Source organism: Squalius cephalus (assembly GCF_949319135.1).
Source record: "Squalius cephalus genome assembly, chromosome: 15".
In the NCBI taxonomy this organism is placed as follows: domain Eukaryota; kingdom Metazoa; phylum Chordata; class Actinopteri; order Cypriniformes; family Leuciscidae; genus Squalius; species Squalius cephalus.
Window position 1 is genome coordinate 16444946 of NC_137136.1, and position 27412 is coordinate 16472357.

At 38.9% G+C, this 27412-nt stretch overlaps 1 protein-coding gene and 1 long non-coding RNA gene across 3 annotated transcripts; both read left to right on the plus strand.

The window, feature by feature from the left end:
* Positions 1-7032: 7032 nt before the first annotated feature.
* atxn1b (ataxin 1b) lies at positions 7033-26697 on the plus strand. Of its 2 annotated transcripts, none has more exons than XM_079895243.1 (3): positions 7033-7126; positions 20156-22250; positions 22348-26697. In XM_079895243.1, the coding sequence occupies exons 2-3, from the start codon at positions 20361-20363 to the stop codon at positions 22939-22941; spliced, it is 2484 nt and encodes an 827-aa protein (XP_079751369.1). In that variant the 5' UTR covers positions 7033-7126; positions 20156-20360; the 3' UTR covers positions 22942-26697. The 2 variants fall into 2 exon arrangements, with proteins under 2 accessions (XP_079751369.1, XP_079751368.1); XM_079895242.1 differs by lacking the exon at positions 7033-7126 and adding an exon at positions 16720-17103.
* On the plus strand, positions 8303-9108 carry LOC307172761. The gene is made up of 3 exons (XR_013823763.1): positions 8303-8411; positions 8511-8576; positions 8809-9108. It is a non-coding gene; the product is annotated as an uncharacterized lncRNA (long non-coding RNA).
* Positions 26698-27412: the final 715 nt, after the last annotated feature.

Genomic DNA, 27412 nt, shown 5'->3' on the forward strand with positions numbered 1-27412 from the left:
TCTACTAAATTAAAAAAAAAAAAACGTAAGCTATTAATACTCAATATGGTACTAATAAATTGTGCATTCTTATTTAAATAGGTTTAAAAAAAAAAAGCTAAAATGTCTCACTTTGGTATAAGATTACATTAATTGAACCTGGGCGATTACCATTTGTATTGTATTCGTCAGACAGATTCGAAGACAGATAATGTGTATAAAAAAGAGGAATGCACAGTCTTGCATGGAGGAAGGATTTGTGGTATCTGGCACCTCATCAGTTGAAATGAGTCGCCAGTAGATGGAGTGGGAGAGCTGCTGACTTACCATGTAAACGAGTAAACTGCCTGTGGATTCTAAACGTGTCAAATAGTGAAGTAATCATCTCATGGTATGGCTTCTGTTAAGTTGCTTGAATTTCTAGCCATGGTAAAATACACTGTATAGGAACAGATGTGAATTTTTGTACACTATATCACTGTGCAGTTCCCATGGCGTTTCGTTATTTTTGTTGCATAGAAACAACAAATTCTTCTAGAATTCCTCTTAAAGGGATAGTTCACCCAAAAAGGAAAATTCTGTAATCATTTACACACATTCACGTCGTTCCCAACCTCTAGGACTTTCTTTTTTTATGTGTAACATACAAATATATTTTTATATTTTGAAAATCAATAATGCAGGTGCAAAATCGATTTAGCTTTGTTGTCATTTACTCACCCTTATGTCATTACAAAACTTTATGACTTTCTTTATTCTGTGGAACAAAGCAGGATATTGTGAAAGAAGAAAGAAAGGTTTGGAACAGCATGAGGGTGAGTAATGATGACAGAATTTTTTATTCTGACAGAACTATTCCTTTAAAGGATTAGCATAATAAAATAGCATTTTAGTGAAAGTAAAACTTCCTATGTTTTTGTGAATTAGATATGGACCAAAAAACACCTTTGAATATGTCCTAGCCATGAAATCCATAGGTTAATTACAGCAATGTTGGAAAATAAATAATAGGTAGATAGTCTATTGTTGATTATATTGTTCAAAACTTGCTTTTGTCATTTCTTTTGAAAAACCTGGTCAGGGCATAGGCTTGCTTTGCCAGTGATCTTGAAAGGTTGATTGTGTTAGGACCTACAAAATGGTTTTCTCCAACACAGACCCTCATCGCTCACTCAGATATTTTCCCTTTTCTATCTCGTTGACCCTGATACCTTGTAAAGCCCTTTTAATATCAGACTGGTACAACTGATGTTGCATTGCAGTTATCAGTGAGTATGCTCAGCCACGCTCAACCTGACTTTATCTCGCAAGTCAGATTGAATATGCAGTGCCAAATATATAACGTCATTGTGAGTAATGGCTATGTGGAGGACACCGGTCAGCCTCATGCTACTATTATAATTATGTTGACTTGTATATGAAAAACAAAACAAAAAAGATCCCAGAATCATTATGTAGAAGGATGTCAAGCTCTAAAGTCATCATCAGGTGTGTCTCTGATCTGGTCTTTTCAAAAAGCTGTAGTCATGTTAGTGTAAGATTTTGTGTTTTTGAGTTGTCTGAAGGATGAGAGAAAGAAAGGACAGTCAGCCTGGAAGGCATGTTGTCAGGGGCTTCCAAACAACAAGCTGATTGGCTGATTGAACAGCATTCTGTCATTAATTGGTGATGTGTTTTACTTTCTGTAGTAATGATGTCATCGGTAGCCAATCAAAGGCCATGGTGACTGTGATTGGTGTGATCTGATTGGCTATTCAGCTGGAAATAAGATAGGGTTGGGTTTCTCATCATCCAAGACTGATGTTCACTCTGAGCTTTTGCAAAACGAGTCTGCTTTTCCAAATCGATGATCAAAACAACAATAGCAACGAACAGCGCTCTCAAAAACCGATAAAACCCTCAGTGGTATTTTGGGCTTCTACACTATTATCCTGTCTTTATTACCTCAAGACTGCAGCATATTGTAGCTCAATGTGGTTGTTTAGTGCTTTCAAGATTTCCTCTTCGCTTGCGGCTAGAACAAGCAGTGCATTTTGCATATTTGGTCCTCCAAAAAAAGAAACATAACATATTTTTGCCATACAACAGTGTAAACATATAATGCTTTTCATCAGAATACATTTACGGTATTGTGAAAGATAGGTTACAAGATTATAGGGGACAGGGATAAAGTGCTTGGCTAAACAGCACAATTGAATTAATGCATTCAAATAGTCCATTCCACTGGAAAGTTGTGCTTGTAGGTTTGGAAAAAGTGACCCACAAGATAATTTCCTTGACCTTACAGTCTTACTCATTTATGACCACATGTTTGAATGGACATTTGTTGACATGAGTCATTCTTGAATCTGGTCCACATTCATTCAGCTATAGTAGTAAACTAAGTCAAGCTGTACAAGAGCGAAAGTGTCTGCCCGGCAACAGAATCATTGTTTGCTAAACAATTCAATCCTGACAAATTCACAAAACCTGGAACTTGTATTGGAAATTTATGTTTTTGAAGGTCTGTAATAACTGGGAGGAACAGAGATTTTCCTTTTCTGAAAGAGTGGCCACTTACACTTCATTAGGGATTTTTTGTTTTTGCATAAAAAAACTTAGACTATCCATTGTATTTTACTAATATGTCAGTATAACTTAGAATTAAAGTTAGGGAAAGGTAATAGCAAGCTAGCTTTGAAACTAAGCATGAGATCCCACCCTCCCTTTAGAGTGCGCTTCAAAGCCACGCCTCCTTCAAGCGTCACGAGAGACGACGTAAAATAACCTCATGTCATGTCTCAAAGCACATAACATTACAATAATAATGAACGTAAACAACTTACAGAATTCTGACTTGTAGGCCTACCACCTGACTGCTGCAGATTCATGTCGGCGCTGAAAGTGTTGTTGACATTGAAACGCATAAATCCGAGTCTGAAGACGTGAAGCTCCGAGTAGAACGTGACGTAGTAGAGTAGAACGTGCTATCCAGAGGCGCGGAAAGTAGGGGTGCTGTTTTCACCAGATTGTAAATGCAACGCCAAATTTTTGTTCATATACATTTATTCATTTTTAGCATTTAGTAATTTATTTGTAATAAACACTTTAAGTGAGCTAATAAAAAAGTATTGCCTATTTATATATTGAATTATATATTCAATTATTTGTTTTGGTCCAGGAGGAACTGTAGATAACTGCTGTTTGTTTCCGGCGCCCATCGGTGACTGTCTACAACATGCTGATGAGCAAGGTACGGAGGTATGGAAATACATATGTTGACGGCCAGGTAGGACAACATATCATTGCGTTCGGACTGAATGCACATTTTTTGGTCCTAAGACACAGAAGGTATACATAGGGGTGAGCGATATCACGATTTTTTGATCGTGGACGATTAAAATGTCTCCACAATCTGCTTTTGAAGAAATATCGTAGTATCGTGTTACAGTGTATTCTATCAGTTGCAGTTCTGGCGCCTCCGTCCCAGCATACTGTACAATACGACATACATTCACATCACATGTTAACGCAGAGGTCGAGTTACACTCATGTGATACTGCAATTCACAAAAGTTCATTATTTGCATGTGCTTTAAAGCCTTGCGGCATACACTGAGCGCATACACCCGAAGCGCACATGCACTTAAAAGCCTGTCAAACAGCGCCTGGTTACTGGACTAAGTTATCTTTCGAGTCTTATTGGGTTAAAACAGACAAATACATGCAAGGTTTACATAAACACAGTTGGTTAGTTGCCGGTGTCCCTCACGGAGACGGGGCCGGTGCTGGTGTCCGTGCCGGAGATGGTGTCCATGCCGGAGATGATGTCCGTGCCGGTGTCCGTGCTCATGCCAGTGTACGTGTCGGAGATGATGTCCGTGCCGGTGTCCGTGCTCATGCCAGTGTACGTGCCGGAGATGGTGTCCGTGCCGGAGACGGTGTCCATGCCGGAGGAATGCACAGTCTTGCATGGAGGAAGGATTTGTGGTATCTGGCACCTCATCAGTTGAAATGAGTCGCCAGTAGATGGAGTGGGAGAGCTGCTGACTTACCATGTAAACGAGTAAACTGCCTGTGGATTCTAAACGTGTCAAATAGTGAAGTAATCATCTCATGGTATGGCTTCTGTTAAGTTGCTTGAATTTCTAGCCATGGTAAAATACACTGTATAGGAACAGATGTGAATTTTTGTACACTATATCACTGTGCAGTTCCCATGGCGTTTCGTTATTTTTGTTGCATAGAAACAACAAATTCTTCTAGAATTCCTCTTAAAGGGATAGTTCACCCAAAAAGGAAAATTCTGTAATCATTTACACACATTCACGTCGTTCCCAACCTCTAGGACTTTCTTTTTTTATGTGTAACATACAAATATATTTTTATATTTTGAAAATCAATAATGCAGGTGCAAAATCGATTTAGCTTTGTTGTCATTTACTCACCCTTATGTCATTACAAAACTTTATGACTTTCTTTATTCTGTGGAACAAAGCAGGATATTGTGAAAGAAGAAAGAAAGGTTTGGAACAGCATGAGGGTGAGTAATGATGACAGAATTTTTTATTCTGACAGAACTATTCCTTTAAAGGATTAGCATAATAAAATAGCATTTTAGTGAAAGTAAAACTTCCTATGTTTTTGTGAATTAGATATGGACCAAAAAACACCTTTGAATATGTCCTAGCCATGAAATCCATAGGTTAATTACAGCAATGTTGGAAAATAAATAATAGGTAGATAGTCTATTGTTGATTATATTGTTCAAAACTTGCTTTTGTCATTTCTTTTGAAAAACCTGGTCAGGGCATAGGCTTGCTTTGCCAGTGATCTTGAAAGGTTGATTGTGTTAGGACCTACAAAATGGTTTTCTCCAACACAGACCCTCATCGCTCACTCAGATATTTTCCCTTTTCTATCTCGTTGACCCTGATACCTTGTAAAGCCCTTTTAATATCAGACTGGTACAACTGATGTTGCATTGCAGTTATCAGTGAGTATGCTCAGCCACGCTCAACCTGACTTTATCTCGCAAGTCAGATTGAATATGCAGTGCCAAATATATAACGTCATTGTGAGTAATGGCTATGTGGAGGACACCGGTCAGCCTCATGCTACTATTATAATTATGTTGACTTGTATATGAAAAACAAAACAAAAAAGATCCCAGAATCATTATGTAGAAGGATGTCAAGCTCTAAAGTCATCATCAGGTGTGTCTCTGATCTGGTCTTTTCAAAAAGCTGTAGTCATGTTAGTGTAAGATTTTGTGTTTTTGAGTTGTCTGAAGGATGAGAGAAAGAAAGGACAGTCAGCCTGGAAGGCATGTTGTCAGGGGCTTCCAAACAACAAGCTGATTGGCTGATTGAACAGCATTCTGTCATTAATTGGTGATGTGTTTTACTTTCTGTAGTAATGATGTCATCGGTAGCCAATCAAAGGCCATGGTGACTGTGATTGGTGTGATCTGATTGGCTATTCAGCTGGAAATAAGATAGGGTTGGGTTTCTCATCATCCAAGACTGATGTTCACTCTGAGCTTTTGCAAAACGAGTCTGCTTTTCCAAATCGATGATCAAAACAACAATAGCAACGAACAGCGCTCTCAAAAACCGATAAAACCCTCAGTGGTATTTTGGGCTTCTACACTATTATCCTGTCTTTATTACCTCAAGACTGCAGCATATTGTAGCTCAATGTGGTTGTTTAGTGCTTTCAAGATTTCCTCTTCGCTTGCGGCTAGAACAAGCAGTGCATTTTGCATATTTGGTCCTCCAAAAAAAGAAACATAACATATTTTTGCCATACAACAGTGTAAACATATAATGCTTTTCATCAGAATACATTTACGGTATTGTGAAAGATAGGTTACAAGATTATAGGGGACAGGGATAAAGTGCTTGGCTAAACAGCACAATTGAATTAATGCATTCAAATAGTCCATTCCACTGGAAAGTTGTGCTTGTAGGTTTGGAAAAAGTGACCCACAAGATAATTTCCTTGACCTTACAGTCTTACTCATTTATGACCACATGTTTGAATGGACATTTGTTGACATGAGTCATTCTTGAATCTGGTCCACATTCATTCAGCTATAGTAGTAAACTAAGTCAAGCTGTACAAGAGCGAAAGTGTCTGCCCGGCAACAGAATCATTGTTTGCTAAACAATTCAATCCTGACAAATTCACAAAACCTGGAACTTGTATTGGAAATTTATGTTTTTGAAGGTCTGTAATAACTGGGAGGAACAGAGATTTTCCTTTTCTGAAAGAGTGGCCACTTACACTTCATTAGGGATTTTTTGTTTTTGCATAAAAAAACTTAGACTATCCATTGTATTTTACTAATATGTCAGTATAACTTAGAATTAAAGTTAGGGAAAGGTAATAGCAAGCTAGCTTTGAAACTAAGCATGAGATCCCACCCTCCCTTTAGAGTGCGCTTCAAAGCCACGCCTCCTTCAAGCGTCACGAGAGACGACGTAAAATAACCTCATGTCATGTCTCAAAGCACATAACATTACAATAATAATGAACGTAAACAACTTACAGAATTCTGACTTGTAGGCCTACCACCTGACTGCTGCAGATTCATGTCGGCGCTGAAAGTGTTGTTGACATTGAAACGCATAAATCCGAGTCTGAAGACGTGAAGCTCCGAGTAGAACGTGACGTAGTAGAGTAGAACGTGCTATCCAGAGGCGCGGAAAGTAGGGGTGCTGTTTTCACCAGATTGTAAATGCAACGCCAAATTTTTGTTCATATACATTTATTCATTTTTAGCATTTAGTAATTTATTTGTAATAAACACTTTAAGTGAGCTAATAAAAAAGTATTGCCTATTTATATATTGAATTATGTTTTTTAAAACATACGCGTAGAGTGTGACGTCGTATTGTGACCGTTGCAGTGTGCATAGGAATAATTCGTCCACTCTGGATATGGTTTCTTATTCAAAACCCCGCCAAAATATATAAAAAAAAAAACCACAACACCCTCAACCTAAAACATCTTCCCGGGCCCCTGTTGCCATCTCTAATAACGGTTACGACATGTCGTGAACGCAGCATTTATGCTTTGTTGTTTTGGTCCAGGAGGAACTGTAGATAACTGCTGTTTGTTTCCGGCGCCCATCGGTGACTGTCTACAACATGCTGATGAGCAAGGTACGGAGGTATGGAAATACATATGTTGACGGCCAGGTAGGACAACATATCATTGCGTTCGGACTGAATGCACATTTTTTGGTCCTAAGACACAGAAGGTATACATAGGGGTGAGCGATATCACGATTTTTTGATCGTGGACGATTAAAATGTCTCCACAATCTGCTTTTGAAGAAATATCGTAGTATCGTGTTACAGTGTATTCTATCAGTTGCAGTTCTGGCGCCTCCGTCCCAGCATACTGTACAATACGACATACATTCACATCACATGTTAACGCAGAGGTCGAGTTACACTCATGTGATACTGCAATTCACAAAAGTTCATTATTTGCATGTGCTTTAAAGCCTTGCGGCATACACTGAGCGCATACACCCGAAGCGCACATGCACTTAAAAGCCTGTCAAACAGCGCCTGGTTACTGGACTAAGTTATCTTTCGAGTCTTATTGGGTTAAAACAGACAAATACATGCAAGGTTTACATAAACACAGTTGGTTAGTTGCCGGTGTCCCTCACGGAGACGGGGCCGGTGCTGGTGTCCGTGCCGGAGATGGTGTCCATGCCGGAGATGATGTCCGTGCCGGTGTCCGTGCTCATGCCAGTGTACGTGTCGGAGATGATGTCCGTGCCGGTGTCCGTGCTCATGCCAGTGTACGTGCCGGAGATGGTGTCCGTGCCGGAGACGGTGTCCATGCCGGAGATGGTGTCCGTGCCCATGCCGGACACGGTGTCTGTGCCGAAGATGGTGTCCGTGCCCATGCCGGTGTCCATGCCGGAGACGGTGCCCATGCCGGTGTCTGTGCCGGAGACGTGTTCTTATTGGTTGATCGTCTTGATTGTTCACAGTCATTAGTCTTGGTGTATAAATAGCCCTCATGTTTCCATTGTATCTTGTCTAGTTTTGTTTGTGTAACCGCTGTCTGTGAGTCTCATGTAACCCCCCCCCCCCCCCCCCCCCCAGAAGTAGTTCTGTCTTTAAGGTAAAATGCAAACAAATTCACCAGTGTAGCATAAAGTGTTAATAATAATAAAAAAAACTGCCTACCCTACACTCTAAAAAAAAGAAGGTTCTTTACACACAGTAACAGTTATATTTAGTACCGTATCGTCCTGAAGAACCCTTTATTTGCTGAAATGGTTCTTTGTGTTAGAGTTTAAGGTTCTTTACTCCCGCCTTTTTGTTTTTCAAATCTGTAACTGTCAAAGCCTCCTCATTACTGATTTTCTGGAGCTCAGCTATACAAATACAGTTACTACACAGACTGTCAACATACTCTGAACAGGTAAATGATTTCTTTGTTAAAATGTCTATAAATTATAACTTGTAAATTGTAACAATCATTTCCTAACAATCATGTCTTTTTCTCTTTTTAATTTAATAGAACATGTAAGTGTGAGCAGCTCTGTTCAGTTAAAAGGATAGCTACTCATCTTCTCTTCTCCACAAAGTAAGTAACAGAGATATGCTCTGATATCCATATTGTTAGATTTTTTTTAAATTAGGACTTTATGCCTAAACAAACCCAGTCACAAAAAAACATTAAAGCTATACCATGACTTTTGTCACTTTTTCCTTTTAACATGGTAAAGGGCTCATTCTGTCCATTTTTTGTTCATTTTGGCCTTCATGAACAAATGGAAGAGACACAATGTAACTCTAAACTCAATTGTGTATTTCAGATGCTGTCACGTATCATAACCTCATCATCTGCAGAGAGAAACTGCCACTCAGAATACACACATGAAGGACGTAAAGACAGGGGATTGTGAAGATATTTCACTGGAACTTGGTCTTCATTACATCTAAATCGTGCTCAATGTCAATTGTTATTTATTAATGTATTCAGCTAACCTCTGTTGTTAGAGCACTGTCATTTTTGCTACAATCTGCCATGTCGATAAAAAAAAGTAGCCTACCTAATTGACACAACATGCTGTTTTAAAAAAAAAAAGTAAAACCCAAATAAAGGCAACAAGATATAAGACCAGGCAGATAGAGGGCTTTTTTTAATAAAAAATCATATTAATCATAGTAATATTAATAATATGAAGATACTAACATACTAATATTGATGAAAATAAATATCGTTGAAAAGGTTATCTATAACACCATTAAGGTTCTATATAAAGCATGGTTCTTTATGGAACCTTATAAAAAGGGTTCTATTTTGGACCAAAAAGGGTTCTGCTATTGTTACAAGCTGAAGAACCCAAATTTGGTACTGTTTAGAACCATTTTTCTTAAGAGTGTACCTTTAAAGTACAAAGTGGTAGTAACAAGTTTGAGCACCTTTGGTCTATAGAAATAATGTTGCCACGCAAGGAAAAACAGATTTACAGCGACATGACCAAACCACATGTTGACCTCAGTGTTTCCACCAAGAGAGAAATAAAGCAGAAACAATATGCAAAATAATCTTTGCCAGCCTGTAAGACATAATGGAGCAGGAACAATTTTCATTCCTGATAATGTTTTTTTATAGTTAATGACAACATTTATTATGCATTAAAAGTGAAATGCAACTGTATAAATCTACAAATGTCATATTTGTTAAGCAAAAGCGAGGAAATCCATTTTCACATGGTTTGCTCTATAATTCTACATTTCATGTTTCTGCATAGAATTAACCATTTTCCAGTACTGTTGCGGCGAAGCAGTGACCGTGATTAGAGATGGATACTCTTGGCTTTATAATAGCATGGTTTTATAATTGCTGTTTGTGTGTTTTCTTATGTTTCCTTTCTCTGTTAGGCTGCCAAAACCACTATTGAGGCTGCAGTGCCCCTCCCTTGCCCTTAGTATTAAGCCTTTTGAGTGTCTGATAAAGAGAATGTTATTGCATTCCTTACTGGAAGCCTCAAATATCTTGTGGCCAGTATGGGTTTTCACTTTTATTAGGCATTCAGCACTTCTGACCACTGAACGTTGCCTCCTTAACCCCTTGGCAATGGTTAAAGAAAACAAAGATGATGTTCTTCATGTCTGTGCTTGTAAAGTGGTTGAGCTGCTCCTTCAACCATTCTTGTCCTTGCTCCTTGTGTATTCTCAGCAGAAGTGTGTAGGCCAGAGCTATTTTTGGCTTAATGTTTGAAATACTGGCTCTGAAAGACATGGAAAAAAAATGTACTTCCAGAAAGCTTTGGCTGTCTGTTGTTGTGGTCGGCTCTGTTTAAGAAGTCAATAGAGTACTTGAAAGCGATAGTTCACCAAAAAATGAAAGTTTTGTCATCATCTGTCACCTGAATGCCATTCCGAACCTGTATGACTTTTGAAGAGTTTTGAAAGTCAGGGGTCCAAACAACATTGTACCTGCAAAATAGTACTACAAATAACTGATCATGTGATTTCTTAGCAGTTTAACAGCTCATCTGTTTTACAGTCAGTTGGGCCTTGCAAGCACACAAACATGTCATATGTCCTGAACATATTGTCAATTAATCATCCAAATATAAGAGCTATTTATTCCTAAAGTGACTGCTTGTAAACCTTACATAGAGTTTAACCGTACCTCATGTCAAATGTCCATTGATGCAACAATTTTTGCTGGACAAATATAGTGTTAAAAGGTGAATTCTATAAAAGCATTTATGTTCACATGCGTACACACAATTTCACATAACGCATGACTCAGAGAAAAATTCTCTCAAGGTGGAAGCCTTGAGAAATTTGTAGACCCTGTCCTTGTTACCTCGGCAACACAAGTCCTTGCATAATCTTCCCACATGCTCAGAGATGGCATAGTACGTCCTAAATCAAGGGACTTTCCAGTTCGAAGTGTGTACAGATCACTCATGGCACCGGACTGGTTGCCTTCCATTAGAAAAGTCCCTTTAGGGGAAGTCAGTTTTCTCAGTGGCCATATTGGTAAACATCCTACAAAAATAGCTCCTATCTCCATGAATAGGGAGAGACCGAAACCTCTAAAACTGATTGTCAAGATTGCATTTTAATATGTTTCAAATTAGAAATAAAATTAGATAACAATGTCATCATACATTTAGCTAGTTCTGAGAAACTCATGCCAAACTTATTTGTATGGCTAGTCTTGCTAATCCAAGTGGAATAGCTATTATATGAATAAATGACGTAACTATCTCATCATTATCTTCGCTGGCTTCAAATTAGAAATATAGCCTACCATACAGAATCATTTAAAATGTCTTAAATATTATTTATTAAATTCATTTATTTTCTAAATTCTGTTAACTTAAGTTGGTCCTCTACTACATCAAATATTATGTTAGCTTGTGTCCACTGCAAAGTCCTGTCCCCCATACATGTCTGGACATGTTAGGACATGTCTCAGTATCTCTGAGACATTTCAGGACGGTTCTGTGGGGTGAACGTTCTTTCAGTGTGAAGACTGAACAGGTGTCAGTACTTAATACAGAAAACAGAACAGTAATTATGGAATTATGCAATATTGTTTTGCTCCAGGGGTTTGCAAAAGTGACTGGATGTCCTTGAGAAGAAAATGGACCTGATCATGGACCATTGTGAGTGCATTTCCTCTTTGTGACGCATCCAATTTTTCTTTTACTGTAGTTATGTCTGTTTAATCTGAGTTTTATGAGACCTGAGAGTGAGGGCAAAACTAAAAATAATTAAAGCTGCAAGCAGCATTTATCGGGTTTCAAGCGGTTTAAAGGAGAACTCCGGTCAATTTTAACATTGAGCTCATTTTTTTGTAAATTTGGAGTGCTGTCAGTACAGAGAACAACGACAAAAATCGGTGTTGCCTACACCGTGTTATCCTCTTTTTAAAATTTGCACCCTGTTGACTTCAATGGGGCAGGTTTTAAATCTGCGTTTAGCCTGCTTTAACATCCTTGATTTGTCATTACAAGTGCACAGCCATGTGAGTGAGTTTATTTAGAGTGAACACGGTGAATCTGACTGCAGTAGATGTGAAAGAAATGAATAAAAGTGTTAATTGAATAAAATGTTAATTCAGCCAGCGAAAATACCTGTATTTACATCCTGTTTTCGGCCGAAGTCCATAGTAATCGATTGTCGAGTTCACGCACATAGGTTTAGTACCTATGATCACGTGCGTGAACTCGACAATCGACTACTTTGGACTTCGACCGAAAACAGGATGTAAATACAGGTATTTTCGCTGGCTGAATTAACATCACTTTTATTCATTTCTTTCACATCTACTGCAGTCAGATTCACCGTGTTCACTCTAAATAAACTCACTCACATGGCTGTGCACTTGTAATTACAAATCAAGGATGTTAAAGCAGGCTAAACGCAGGTTTAAAACTTGCCCCATTGAAGTCAACAGGGTGCAAATTTTAAAAAGAGGATAACACGGTGTAGGCAACACCGATTTTTGTCGTTGTTCTCTGTACTGACAGCACTCCAAATTTACAAAAAAATGAGCTCAATGTTAAAATTGACCGGAGTTCTCCTTTAAGGCCTTTAAGCACATGTGTAAAAAGATATTATTGGATAAACTGAAATGTTATAAATTTACTTCTCATACTGTACATTGGTTTAAAAGTTAACTGTCTAAAGGGACAATGTGTATTTTATAATGGAAGTTATTCAGATGTGAAAGAGTTGCAATGAGGTGTGCCTCAAGGTGCCCCAATGATCTTCCTCTTGTTTTAAAGTGTGCATGGACAGTCATGTATGCAGATGATACAACATTATATTTACCTGCAACATCAATTAACCAGTTGTCTACTGCTTTGGATGAGGAAATACAATTGATCATAAAGTTACGGAATAATAAGTTGGTTCTAACCTTGATAAAAACCAAAAGCATTGTGTTTGCATGAAATTGCATCAAAAGTTGATTGCATCGAAAGTTAAATCTGTCTGTAAAGCGTGTGCCTATTGAACAAGTAGAGGAAATGAGACTTCTTGGATTTATATTAGACAGTAGGCTGAAGTGGTCAAAACAAATAGAAAATATGGTAACAGGTATGGGAAGAGGTTTGTCAGTTATTAATAGATGTGTAAACTTTTTACCTCAACACTGTATTTCTAAAATTGTGCAAACAATGGTTCTTGCTTAGATTATTGCCCAGTGGTGTGGTCGAGTGCATCAAGTAAAGACAAAAAATTTAACTAATTGAAAAATTACAATTAGTCCAGAACAGTAATATAATAAGAATGCACCGGTGAAGGATTGTCTCTCTGCTTTGTTGTATAAGAAATATTTCTGTGTCTAGAGTTCCTAATGTCCTGTACTCTCAACTTTTATATAGTACTAGTCATAATTTTAACACCAGGCATGCATAAAAAGGGATGTTTTTTATTTCCTGTTTCGAAAACCACTGCAAAACAACAGACTGTAATGTACAGAGGAATGAAAATATGGAATGATTTACCATTGATATTACATATTTAACAAGAAAAATTAGTTAAAAATAAAATATATATATAAAGGACCATTGTTGATTTTGATATTTGGAAGGAATGTTGGGTTAGTATGTTTCATTGACTTGACTTTTTATTGTTGTTGATTAAATGTAGTTTTGTATTTTTTACTTGTTGGGACCCCAGGAAGAGTAGCCAAGGTAGTGGCTAATGGGGATTCAAATAAAAAAATAAAATTAGATCATAGATGGAAAAGACCATTTACAGCCAATACAGGCAAGTTTTTTGACAGTTATAGAACCATGTCTTGCCTGATCTCCACCACATTTATTAGGTGTCCTCAAAGTGTGCCCATACATATGTGTGTCAAATTTGTTGTAAATATCTCATTTCGTTTTGAAGTTTAGACAATTATATTGTCGATACATAAAAACGATCCATGGGCGACATTTATTGGATTTTTTTGTCAGTTCCTATCATAATTTTGACATTTGGGCATTATTGTTTTCAAATTTCCTGTGGTGGTTTTGTCTCGATCGGTTTCGAAGATAATCGCAAGTTTTTTAAGGATGACACCGTTACACAAACCATAAGTCATGAAAAAACGCTGGCTTGAAACTTCTCAGGCTCCTTCAGGGCATTGTGCCGATGATGCATACTAAGTTTTTTGAGATTTGCCAATGTTCTCATAGACTATCATGGCACCGTGGACAAAGACACTGCATGCCAACTTTGTGACGGTTGGGTGCGGTGCGGTTTTAGCCATTTTCATGATTTTTTTCCCTGTTATAGCGCCACCAAGTGGCCAATCGTTGTGATTTTTTTTTCATGTGACCTCATATTGAGCTCATAAACATGTGTCCCAAGTTTAGCGAAAATATCTCTTTCCGTTCACAAGTTATAGCTGTTTTTGTAAAAGTGGCCCCAGTCACATCGAACATTTTGGTTCCCCTTAGCGACCGTGAATTGAAATTTCGATTTTTTTTTGACAGTCACTCTCCAGAGAATATTTCTGCAGTGGTTTGGTTCCGGTCAGGCCAACAACCTAGGAGTAGTTTGCAAAAGTAGGTTTTTCAAAAAAACTCAATTTACTCGAAAATGGTGCCTGAAGGGTGAGCAGGGTGTTTTTTTCCGTCTTAAGCCAAGGATTCCAACGCTATAAGACACTTGAGCCTACGCCTAACGGTTTAGGAGTTATGAGCCATTTCGTACTTTTGACCGCTGTAGCGCCCCTGTCAGGCTGTTCGGGGCACGCCTTTGGTGACGTTGTAGGCGGTGTGAGTACTACCAGCCCTTAAAGTTTCAAGTCTCTACGGCTTATGGTTGGGTCTGCCCGATCAGTTTTAGATGGAGAATGCTGCATCATGGGAAAATTAACAATAACAATAGTATTTGTAATTTAATAATAATAATAAGAAGAAGAAGAAGAAAACAGAAACAGAAACAGAGAAACTAAGACAGAACACTTCGTCGCTCTTTCATCTCATCTCCCTAGTGACTGGTTAAGGCAATACCTCAACAAACAGTAACATAGCAACTCTCCCAAAATCTCCTGCTATTAGAAGGAATGGAGATATATCAAAGACTGTCTCTCTGTTGGGCTTTTTAGGGTTTAGACACTGAGCCATCCAGAGTCAAAATAGTACAGGTATTCTTCTCTGAGTCTTAAGAGTCTCCTGTTGCCTCTGGCAAGATAAAATGTATAGAAATAATGTATAGAATTGTCTTATAACAGTTGATGCTTAATAATTATGTGAAAACTGTGATACTTTTTCCTTCAGAAATATTTTATCAAAAGAACAGACTTGTTTAAAACAGAAAAATTTTGTATCATGTATTTACTGTCACTTTTGTGTGTTTTACTCATGTAAACTAATAATATTTATTAGTTTATGTTTAAGATTTTAAAACCTTGATGACACAAAAGAAGATTGGGATTCCTCATCAAGATCAAGAAGACGACACATTGAGAGATGTCCATTTTTGAAGAAGTCTAAGTTTAGTGTGTTGAGTTGTCCAAAAAGGAGTTTCCTTTCATATACTATATATGATGGCTTTCTGTCTGTGGTTTGGCAAACACACCCAATGCAGTGCTAAGATCTGCTCAGAGAGAGTAAACCAGGCCAGGCTAATATTAGAGGTTACATATTGCTGATGGCTTTTCTATGTTCCCAGCATTTCTCCTGGTTGACAGCACGTGTTTCAAACACAGGGTGTTTTCAGATCTTCTCAAGGTTGTGTGCGAAGATAACATTTTTGTATGTGAGTGTGTGTGTGTGTGTGTGTGTGTGTGTGTGTGTGTGTGTGTGTGTGTGTGTGTGTGTGTGTGTGTGTGTGTGTGTGTGTGTGTGTGTGTGTGTGTGTGTGTGTGATGGAACAAGTGACTATTTGCATGTGGTTCCCCCTGAGGGTGAATTGCAACTACTTTGCATGCTTAATGTGAGAGACATATGGGTTTCTATGTTTGTGTATGTGCTTTTTGGTGCGTGCATTTGCATTATAATAAAATGTGCTTGTTTTTGGTGTATTCTTCTATACTTAATATTTAGTAATGGACCTTTGAATATTGTGTTGGACAATAGGGGGCTTTTGAGTCGAATATGTGAGTAATTGTGCAATTCTGGGAGTCAAGTGTAGGCCTAGGCTAATGATAATGAAACATTAAACATGAATTTATCCAATTAGAGAACGTTTAGTATACGTGCTACAATGGTTCTCTATACGTTATCACACAAAACCTCCCTGCAATGTTAGTTTATGTGCCATCAGTAATTGGTTTCCAAAGAAACAAACCAAGACCGTAGCATACACTAACGTTAGGGAAACCTTCTGGGTTTATTTCAGGGCAGACTAATATAGCTCAATGCAAATGTGCTTATTCTGATCACACGTAATGGTGGTGAGGCACTAAATTAGTTTTCCACCGAGAGAAACTAATTAGTTGTAGAAAGAAAGCGAGAAAACGCCTAGAAACCCTCACTAGACTCTCTCAAGAGAATTTCATGGTCTGTGGTGTGTTTGTGTTTCTCGCGAGTGCAGTGGTCTACGTGAGGGTACGTGTTCCTTCTAGTATGCTCGGTCCCTTGCTCACAATTTTTCTTCCTCCCTCCCTCCCTTTCCCTCTCCCTGTCCTTCTCTCTCTCTCTCGCTCTCTTTCTCTGTCTCTCCATGTGTGTGTAGTCTGGGCGCCCTGCCAAGTGGAGTGTGTTTTTTGAATGAATACCTGATGAGGCTGCTGAGGCTGACTGGGGGAGGAGGAGCCGTGTTCTCTAGAGCACTGTGTGTGTATGTGTGAAGAGCAAGAGAGAGAGAGAGAGAGAGAGAGAGCTGGCAGTCAGTGTGCCTTGCATAACATACGCTGTAGCTCTCACACGTAGGGCTAGTGAAACAGCGCAGACAAGGGGACTTCCTTTACCCTCGGCCCACCGAGCAATTGTCGAAGGAAGTGGAAGAGAGTGAAGGCAGGGGGAACATTGGACATGGAAGAAGACATAAATCAGAGGACTGCGTGTGTGACCTGATAGCAGAGCTAAACCTGGACAAAGGACAGCTTGCCAGTGGGTAGAGTGAGTTACACTCGTAGTGCAGTGAGAAAGAGAGAGAGAGAGAGAGAGTTGTTAAAGGCTCCCCTATAAAGAAAGGTAAGGCATCACCCTTAGATGGAATGTTTAATTGGTTTTCAATCATACATGCTTATTGCACGATTAATCTTCAATTCCAAGAAGAGAAGAAGATATAATGTGCATGTATCTGAGAAATTATTGTATTATTATAGTATATTATTAGTATAGTATAATTACCAATAGGCTTTGCAGAAATAATTGCAATTCTGTGCAAATGTTCCAGTGTTACTCTGCATGTTGTGCTCTTTTGCTTGTAGGGTGAGAGTAGAGAAACAGGCTTTAGCCTTTGTAAAGGCAGCAACAGCTCTGTTTGGATTCATGTCTAGCTTAGGACTCCCTAGACTGCCTCTTAAAGGGACAGGCGCCCATATAAAAGGTCGTTAAGTGCAGAAAGAAGCTGCTTACGGGCGCTAAATGGACATGAGTGAAAAGCCGTTTTAGTAGATGGGCATGTTTTTTGAGGAAAGACGTTAATATGAGCATTTCATTTTAGAGAAGTTATGTTTGTATTTGTATACATTATCATTGGCACGGGCTCAGTCATCTCTGAGATGACATCATTGAAAAAGGTGTCACAGCACCATGCAAGTAATGTTTTCCTGAAGATTTTGCATGCATAGAAATAACTTTGTGTTACAATACGTAGCAAAATTTGGTTACCTATTTGTTTGTATAGCAGATCATTTGTGAAATGGGAATATTTACATTCTGAAGTCTTTGTTTTGTGTCAATTATTCAGACATCTTACATTAGTATCGGTTTATTTACTATTAGAGTGTTAATGTGTTTGCACGGGTTTATTGGTGTGAATATGTTGTGTTGATGACATTTGATCTGCAGTGGGCCTGCAGAGTATGAGATCTGCTGTTAAAGAACTAGAAGGATACTGCAAGTTGTTAATCTATCTAGCTCTTTGGCCAGCCACTAGATGTCCCTATAAGGGATAGTAAAACCTACAACTGAAATCACTATGATTTATTTAAGAAATTAAACAATGTCTTAATAAAGCTCTAAAGGTTTCCGAGGGTTAAATGTAGGTTTAAGCGATATAAAATATATTTAGTTCAATTTAGTACTCTCATCCCATCTGTTGTTGTCATGGACTACAGCTCTGTGGCACTGAAAGGAGAAAGAAAACAGAAATTAAGCATTACTTTTATGTCTGTGCAGCTGTATTGCCTTGCAGGCTTAGTTTAAGTTAGCTATTTTGAATTGTGGGTGTATTTCAGTAGTGCTCTTTGAAACTCCCTGCAAATAGACACGCAAATATAACACCCAGTAAGAGAGAAGTAGACATACAGACACATACAAATAATGTGTGAAATGTACGTATTCTTGAAACTTTCTCACAAATGTTTCCTTTTAAGTTCTCATCTAAGCTGAAATATGATTTCTCCTTATATATATAAGGAACCAGCAATTTAATGCATGCAAGTATACTGACGGCTGTAGTACATCTTAGAAACACAAAGCCCATTCATATATTGCATTCAGAATTCTTATTATATTTCTTAGTCTTATTTTATTATAATTCTTAGTCGATTGGGCTTGATATCCACAGATTCAATCTCTCATTAAAGCATTTGTACAATCCAGTGAATGGCTGTCTGTCTGGTGAGGTTAATGGTAAACAATATTGTCTGCCTGCCCTGCATTGTGAATTTTTGTGTTTTTCCTCCAGTTTTAGGATGTGTCACTCACAAATGTTTGATATGGATCCCTGTGATTGCATGAAATGGTACAGGGGAATGCTGCAGTTATATCTAAATGTAATGTTTTTTATGTATTTTTGTTACGTTGTATGTATTGAACAGTGTGAAACTGTGATCTAGTGATCACTTCCATTCTTTGATTCTTTGTTCTTTGATTCATGAGCACTCTGCACCAAATCACATATGCATAAGTGCGTATCAGTCCAATGGATATGCTGATGTGTACGTGTGTGTATTGTGAGCTGTGTACAATAGACTGAAGCATTTAATGGCTGTGTGTGGTGTACGCTGTAGCAGGGGAAAGTAGGACAGTGATTGGTGCAGATCTACTGTGGTGAAGGGATCTCTCCCTCCCTGCCTGCCTCTATTCCCCCCTCCCGCACTTTCTCTCTCTCTCTCTCTCTCTCTCTCTCTCTCTCTCTCTCTCTCTCTCTCTCTCTCTCTCTCTCTCTCTGTCTTCTCCGCTGTTACACTCTAACTCAATAACCCTGCTCGCTTGCAGGCAGAGCTCAATGTGGGTCAGGAGAGCCAGTGTTCTCTCTCTCTCTCTCTCTGTCTCTCTCTTCCTTCATCTTTTTCCTGTCCACACACCCTCACTGCATGTTAAGTTTGCACCCTGTGCTCTCTTTATCCTCACTGATGTATGTAGATGGACATTATGTATATGCAAACATGAGCTTGAGCCCTTGAAGCATGAGGAGGATTTGGATTCAGATTTGATGATGGAAATGTGTTATCTAAAGTCCCTGATAGAACTATAAATTATCACTTGAATTTTACTCAAAATTACCATTCTACTCACTGAATGAATTTCAACATTAATGTTGTCTTTTTCACTAAACTGATAAAGTGCGGTTTACACTGCTAACACATGGAATTGAAAAGGAAGTCAGAGTTGCCAGTAGAAATGCTGAAGTTATGGCTTGGTTAGCATGGGCCAGTTAGCTATAGAGTGGTGCAGGTGTGACATCACTTTGTAGGACAAAACGCGGAAGCGAGTTCGCATTTTAGCACTTCCGGTTCCATCATCCCGAAGTCAATGGGTTTTTTGAATGGGGTTTTGGTTAAATGGATGAAATAAGGAAAATCCTATTGGGTTTTTGTCGAGGGAACCAGTGTGATGCTAACTGCTGGTTGGCCTACAAAGTAATGTCATACCTGCACCACTCACCACTCTCAATTTTCAGTTGCTAATCAAAATCAAGTATGTGCCATTTCAAGCTATTTTTTTATTTGGCAGTCATAACTGAATGGATGTTAAGGTAAAAAAAATAACATATGCTACTTTTAGGCAGATGACTCAAAGGCAGTGCAAAGGATGCAGTTTCTCATTTTTGTTTTTTGTCTGTCTGATGAAGGTTCGGACTTATAACCATCAGTGAGCGATGATTCCACATGAAGCACATGGATCCTTTCATTACAAGAGTCCAGACAATACGCAAGACCAAGGTAAAAGCGGAGCAAAGTAATACAACTATGAAAATCTTGACAATTGAGTTCTACTAACTCTAAAAAATACCGATCAAGACAAGTGGGTTAAAATACAGGAAAAACTCCAAGACCATGAAGTCTAACCAGGAGCGCTGTAATGAGTGTCTTCCGCCGAAGAAGCGGGAGATTTTAGCTCTGGAAGAGAAGCAGGTGCTGGTGTCAGCTGCTGTTAGTGAGAGCCAGAGTGGAGAGAATTTGGCTTGGCTAGCCAGCGTTGCTACCATGGCTAGCATGGCCCACATCCCCAACAATGCAGGCCCATTACAGAGCAACAGTGCAGATCCTGACAGCCCCCCACCATCAAATAAGGCTCTCACTGTGGTGACAGAATATCCTCCAGCTACTTCATCTGCTGGCTTTTCATTCTCTTCCAATAGTTCCACATACAGAGGAGTCTTCTCCGGGCCTACCGTGCTAACAGCCAATCCTACGGTTCTCTCCACAAGCCTTCCTCAAACCATAGGCTCCGTCCAATATACACAACTTCCCCCCAATCTCCAGCTCATAGGGCCCTATACAAGTTATATCTCTTCACAGATTGTACCATCCACATCCAGTCCAACACAGCCACGGAGGACACCACAAGAGGTCTTGGCCACAACAGCTGTCATCTCCCAAGCATCCAGCCTTGATTCACAGAGTCATCATGTGATTTCTTCTATATCAAATGTTTCCCACAGTCAATGCATTCAGGTAGAGAGTGCTCCTTTGGGTTTGACAGTTTCCTCCCCTTCTGTCCAACTGCCCCTTCAAATCCATCCACACTCAACTGTCCTTGCCCCTCATGCCCTGGCTCTCACCCCCTCTCAAGTGGTTCTACATTACACCGATGGCTTCATTGCAAAGCAGCTGGACTCCCATCCCAGAGAGGTGCAAAATGGTGCACTAGGAGAGGTTACAGTTGTCAAGCACAGTACTACTATGGCCAAAGGGATCTCTAGCCAACCAGAAGGTGACCAGAGCCACAAGCAAAATCATAACCTGGGCCTCCAGACCCAAGCTCAGGTTTTGCTCCCAGCAGACTATAGCGCTCATGACAGAGCAGGACTGCAGACATCGCTGATGTTGGTATCCAGTAGCCACCTTGCAGCAAACAGTAACTCTGAGTTCCAAAATATCTTGGCCAAGGAGCACTCATCTTTGCACCTTGCTGAGAGAGGAGGTATCTGCCTAGGCAAGCCAATGTCCAGAGTGTCCGCTCTTACTTCCTCAGACAGCCAAGTTTCTCCGGCCTCCACCATCTCCCAGCACACACTCCTGCAGGCTCCTCACAACACTCCCCAACAGGAGCTCTCCACCAGTCTTTATCCTGCCACACAGCTCCCAATTATTGGCTACATCACAAGTGCTTCTGGTGGACCCCAGCAAGCAGTAACTGGTTATCAAAGCAACCTGCCACAGCACGTGGTGATCTCAGGCAACCCCTCCTTGCTCATTCCGGTTAGTGCCACTAACATCAATCCATCTACTGCTGAGCCAGAGGTCACCCACTGTTCTGTCATCCCTAGTGTAGCCAATGCATCAACAGCTCTGCCTCAGACCTTTATTAATACATCCCCACCTGCAGCTTCAGTCCTAGCCAATGGTAAAGACATCACAGGGTCTGATGGAAGTCATGCCCCCTGTGCCATGCCAAGTCCAAGCCAAATACAGCTGCCTGTTCTTTCAGCCAGTGTAGTGGGTTCACCAGTCCCTGTAACACCTCCAACATCTACAAGTCCTCAAAGCTCACCATCATCACCATCAGCGGGTCTACCACCATTCTTCATGAAGGGCTCTATTATCCAGTTGGCAGACGGTGAGCTGAAGCGTGTGGAGGATTTGCGAACAGAGGACTTTGTGCAAAGTGCAGAGGTGAGTGGAGAACTGAAGATTGACTCCAGCACTGTAGAGCGCATAGAGTGCAGCCGAACACCCAATGCTGTCATCATACAGTTCTCGGTGGGAGAGAACAAAGCCCAGGTTAGTCCGTTTCTTTTTAAATCATGTTAGCGGTAATCTTCGGTAGTGCTGAATGAACCTTTGGAACTAAAATATATATATTTTTTCTCTATTTTAGGTGTGTGTAGAAGTCCTGGTGGAATACCCCTTCTTTGTGTTTGGTCAAGGTTGGTCATCCTGCTGCCCTGACCGCACCACCCAGATGCTAGCTCTATCCTGTGCCAAACTCTCTGTGGGTGATGTTTGTATCTCTCTCACCCTTAAAAGCCTAAAAAATAGCATTCAAAAGAAAAATAATTGTTCAGCGTCTATGATGAAACACAACAACCCTTTGAAATCAGCCAAAAACAATGGGTCCATTGAGGAAAGACCAACCCAAATGGAGGATCTTAAGAAAGGACACAAAATTACATCAAGAGTGGAGAATAGTGTCGAAGGAACAGTGGTTGAGACTTCCAACCAAAGAAATGTGTTGACCCTCTCAGAGAACGGGGGCATAAATCCTCAGACACTGGTCAACCAAAACAACCAGACAGAAAAAACATACACATCTAGTGCAGAGAGAGCAGTTAGCCGCAAGAGGAGATGGTCTGCCCCAGAGAGAGGAGAAATGTGGAGGTCGCAAGAGGACCCTCAGATTTTACCCAAATTTTCCTTCCTCCCACATCAGCTGAAGGTCAGCATTGAGGGCCGCTCCAGCACAGGTTGCTGAGGGCCTTCTGAACACCATAGAGCAGTGATAGGGAGTTGATTTCTTTCCAAGAAATACGTCAATTAGCCTTACTTGATTAATTTGAGAAATCACATAAAGTTGATCAACTGAATAAAATTTGTTTTTGCTTGGTGTCCAATGCTTTTGCTTCAGTCACAAAGACTCACAAAACTTTCCCCATCACTGCCATGAACTCAAAGAGGGACAAGGAAGAGCAGATTTTCTTTTTGGTACTTTGCTTTTTGTTACTTTGTGTTTCTTTCCAATGACATTCATATCCAGGTTACTGTAATGTTATATCTTTTTACACAAGAATGTGTGTGATCATTTGAGTCGTCTCATATGTAATATTAATCTTGAGACTTTCCTTTTAAATCAGCTGGACATGACAATTGTGGGTTGTATATTGCAATGCCTGACCATTTTTTGTTTTGCTACACATTTAGTGTCTAATTTAGTCTACTGTTGTGTTTACTGAATTTGTTCATAATCAGGGCCTTGACTGGATGAGGACCATTACAAGGAGTGATGGCAAAAGGTGAACAGTGAGATATGAAATTTGTGTGAGTATTATTACGAGTGATTTCGAGGAGTTGTGCGAGCACGTTTATCTTGACAGAAGCCACCTTCTACTTGTTACTGCCCCCATAATCCTGTGCTTTTATAATGTCAGCTGAGAATGACAGGCTTTGCTCAAGTGACTACTTTGAATCATATCTAGTCAAGTATAGCATCAAGATACATTGAATGTTTTATCCTTATATTTTAATTAAATTGCTGATAGTCTTCTAGATATGCAATATTGAGCTTTCACATACCTCATATGTGCATTTAGCAAATAACCCAATCAGATTGCCTCATCGAATCTGTGAGTGAGAAAGCGTTGAAGAAATCTTCACATTGTCAAACTGGCTATAGAAAAGTCTCCGCTCAAGTCAGAATTAGCACTTTAAAGAAAGGTTAAGGGAAGTCGAATTAATGAAAGGTTGGAAACATTCCCACTTCTGTTTTGTTACAACAACAACAGACAGTTTTGAGTTCTGTTAGTCATTTTGTGCATTACCATCCATTTTATGTGCAAAGCACCTCTCATTTAGTATTTTTAAATTACTGATGTCTTCTTTACACTATTTTAAGTATTGTGGGCCTTTCTCAGTCCATCTGCAATAATTAACTCTTTGTTAAAGACACAATATAATCGTCATACATTGAAAACTAAATCGACACCGCATTCTTGATGTTCAAAACAAGCGACGTTTCACAGGTTTATCCTAATAGAAATGGCCTTTTTGTATCAAAACATGTTTATACAAGAAAGTCATCATCTAATGAAGTTAACAAAATTATGTAGATAAAATGTATCCAGATATAATAATTTAATTAGCAAGAACCAGTGAGTCAAAGGAGGATGCTGTGCTTTGTTCAATCTGTTCTGCTATTGAAAATCAAATTTTCCAGAAGGCAAAAATGGGAAAATATGGTTTGTGAAAATTAGACATGATCTAGGATATTTTTAATGGACTATGCCTCAATCCCTCACAAGCTAATTTTTGTTTGCATCAAATTAATATAGTTCTCAGACTAATGTATGTCAGCCACTGTGGATCTCTTTTAAAATTTTGATTTCATCATAATTAGTAGTATGCCACTAGTGGCCTAAACATGGACAGTCTTTGTATGTTCGCTGCAAAGAAAAAAGAAAGAAAATGATGAATGTTGAGACACTAATTTAGATTTTAGTATCCACCTTATCTATTTTCTCTGTGTCTTTATTTTTGATGTGCTGGACAAGCTAAACAAATTTAAAGAAATTAATTTAGTACACTGCAATGACAAATTACAGAGATAAGGTAATAAGACAAAGTTTTTTATATGTCAAATATAATTGCTATATTCCATAAATAAAATCCACATGGGATTGTCTTCAGATTTTTTTTTTTTTTTTTTTGTGCAAAACAGTCACAAAATAATTCTTATCTAACTCCATTAACTGCTGTTATAAATTCACAAAAAATCTTGGAATACATATAAGAATTTTGCTATTTGCACAAATAGACATGTTAAATAGAAAAGTCAAGTATGTATGGAGTGTTATAGTTAACACTTCATATTGCCTGCTCTGTAGGTCACCTAAAACTATACATTTTGATACGTGTGTTCATGAGCGTGAGTTTGTTGACTGACTTAAGTAAAGGTATTGTTGTGTCGAGGGTTATATTCAGATGGAATCACAATAGACCTCATATTATAGACGTAATGCTTGATTGCACATTCAGTCCAATTTGGATTTGGAATTTATGCACTTTTGAAGAGAGAGGACAATGAAAGGGATGGTTGATTGGTAGCCTCACATAGCTACAATTTGTTCAATACAGTCTATTGTAATGGTGATCTTTGGTAAGACGGTAGAAGACTTAGTGCTATATTGACAATAGAAACCATTACGAAATTGTCAATGTTTCTGGACTGTTGTTTGTTTCATATGTATCGTTGTTCTCTCTTTTCTCTCTTTTTCCCTGTGTAGCTATGTACATTTAAACCTCAGTGTGTGTGTGTGTGTGTGTGTGTGTGTGTGTGTGTGTGTGTGTGCGCGCACTTTGTGGATAACTTCTTTGAAGTCAGTCAGGTTTTTGGCAATGTTCTTTTATCCAGCGTGTGCTTTTCTGTTTCAAACTAACAATAGTGATTTATTATCATCTGCATAAAATAAAAACCTTTTTTCTTGTTGTTAAAAAAAGAAGGCTGTCAACCACTTGAAGGCATAAAAGCGTTATAGCGATTTATAGTGAAACTGAATTCTCAGGTTGAGAAACTGGCCCGAAGACTGTTTCTGTTTCCTGTAATACTTTTTGCAAAAACACTCAGTTACACACAGTAACAAGGTTACAACTAAAACTGAGTTCATTTTAGCTCCAGTGCTATGACTCATGGGAAGTCACTGGCTGACTATTGCGCCCTCTACAGCCCATCACTGTACATGCACCCAATGTATAAAGAAGGCTAACTTTAGCTAGCATGATGATGTGTTGTGAGTGTAGCTCACATGCTTGCTAATGAAAATGTGTTCATATGAGAAAATAAAACAGTCTGGTGTAATGTACAAGGTTGGGCATCAACAATATGGCTTTATATGGCTGTCCAAAGACAGTCAGAATTTGTTGTATGCATACGCCTCAATGGTCCATAGCCACGATTAGCTCTAGCAATACCACAAGGCCTCATTAAGGGTTGGAAGACCAAACCTGACATCTAGAGATTGACCTATAAAATACACAGTCACTGATCCCATTGTTTTTTAAAATATTATTTTAAAGGAAGTTCTAGATATTTTACCTCCCGTTAAACCTCAGAGTGACACTTATCTTTAAAAAAGAAGAAAAAAAAAAGCACATAACTGATTTCTCACTTTCTTATATATTTGATGTAAATGACTATATTTGTGTGATTCGTTGTACCTGTGATATTTTTCTCATTCTTTGAAAAGCTCCTTTTCTACAAACTGACAAAAAGCAATTAAGACAGAAGTCAACCTCAACTTTTCTAACTGTAGTGTGTTTATGTGAACAGAGCATCCAAGACTGTTCAGTGAAGTCAGTGATCATTTATTTAGTGGTGCTTGCAAGTTTTTGTAGCTGTTTTGATTTTTGTGAAATGGAAAGGAACATCGGACTCGACTTTTGGCGAATATGTCAATAACTTCCTGTATAGTACAAATCTATTGTATCAGTATAATCACTCTAATAAAATACTGTGCCAATTTTACTTGCCTCTTTCCTTTGATGAACTGATATTTTATTTGAGACAATAAACCTGAAACTGAAACTGAAACAGGTAAGTTTTGTAAGTGACAAGTTTTGACGGTCAGGCCACATTCATTTAGATGCCTTGAAGCTCATACGAACTCTCCTAAGACACTAGGCCTCTGGTATGTGACAGACCTACTTTACATAAAACTCCAGCCACCCAATACATAACACATGTGAACACCCGTTCTCAGTAGTGATGTCAAGCTTGAACCAGAAGTATAGCTTGACATGCAAATTGTGCAAGAGTTATGAACTTTGGGCTATAGGTTTGTCTGTAAGCATATATTAATGTATAGCAGTTTTCTTTACATAGTAGAACATTCTGTACCTTGTTCCAGGCCTGCAGTTGACAGACCCTCCAAATCTGGGGCAGCAGAGACAGGGCATTGAGGAGCTTTTGTATTTCCTGAGCATTTACTACTACCTTATATAATAGTCTTTCTCAACTAAATAAGATTCTTATTTCGCATAGGCTACAATCTACTATAAGCAATATCACACAAGTTCTGTTGTTTAGCAATGTTACAGTGCTAAACACAGAACTGTTGTATGAACGATTTATAACATTTCTATAAACAAAATGTAGCCTAAATATTGAGTAATATTGAGACACAATATTGGCAATTAATTTAGTTTTTCTCCACAAAAAAATAAATAGTTCCAAA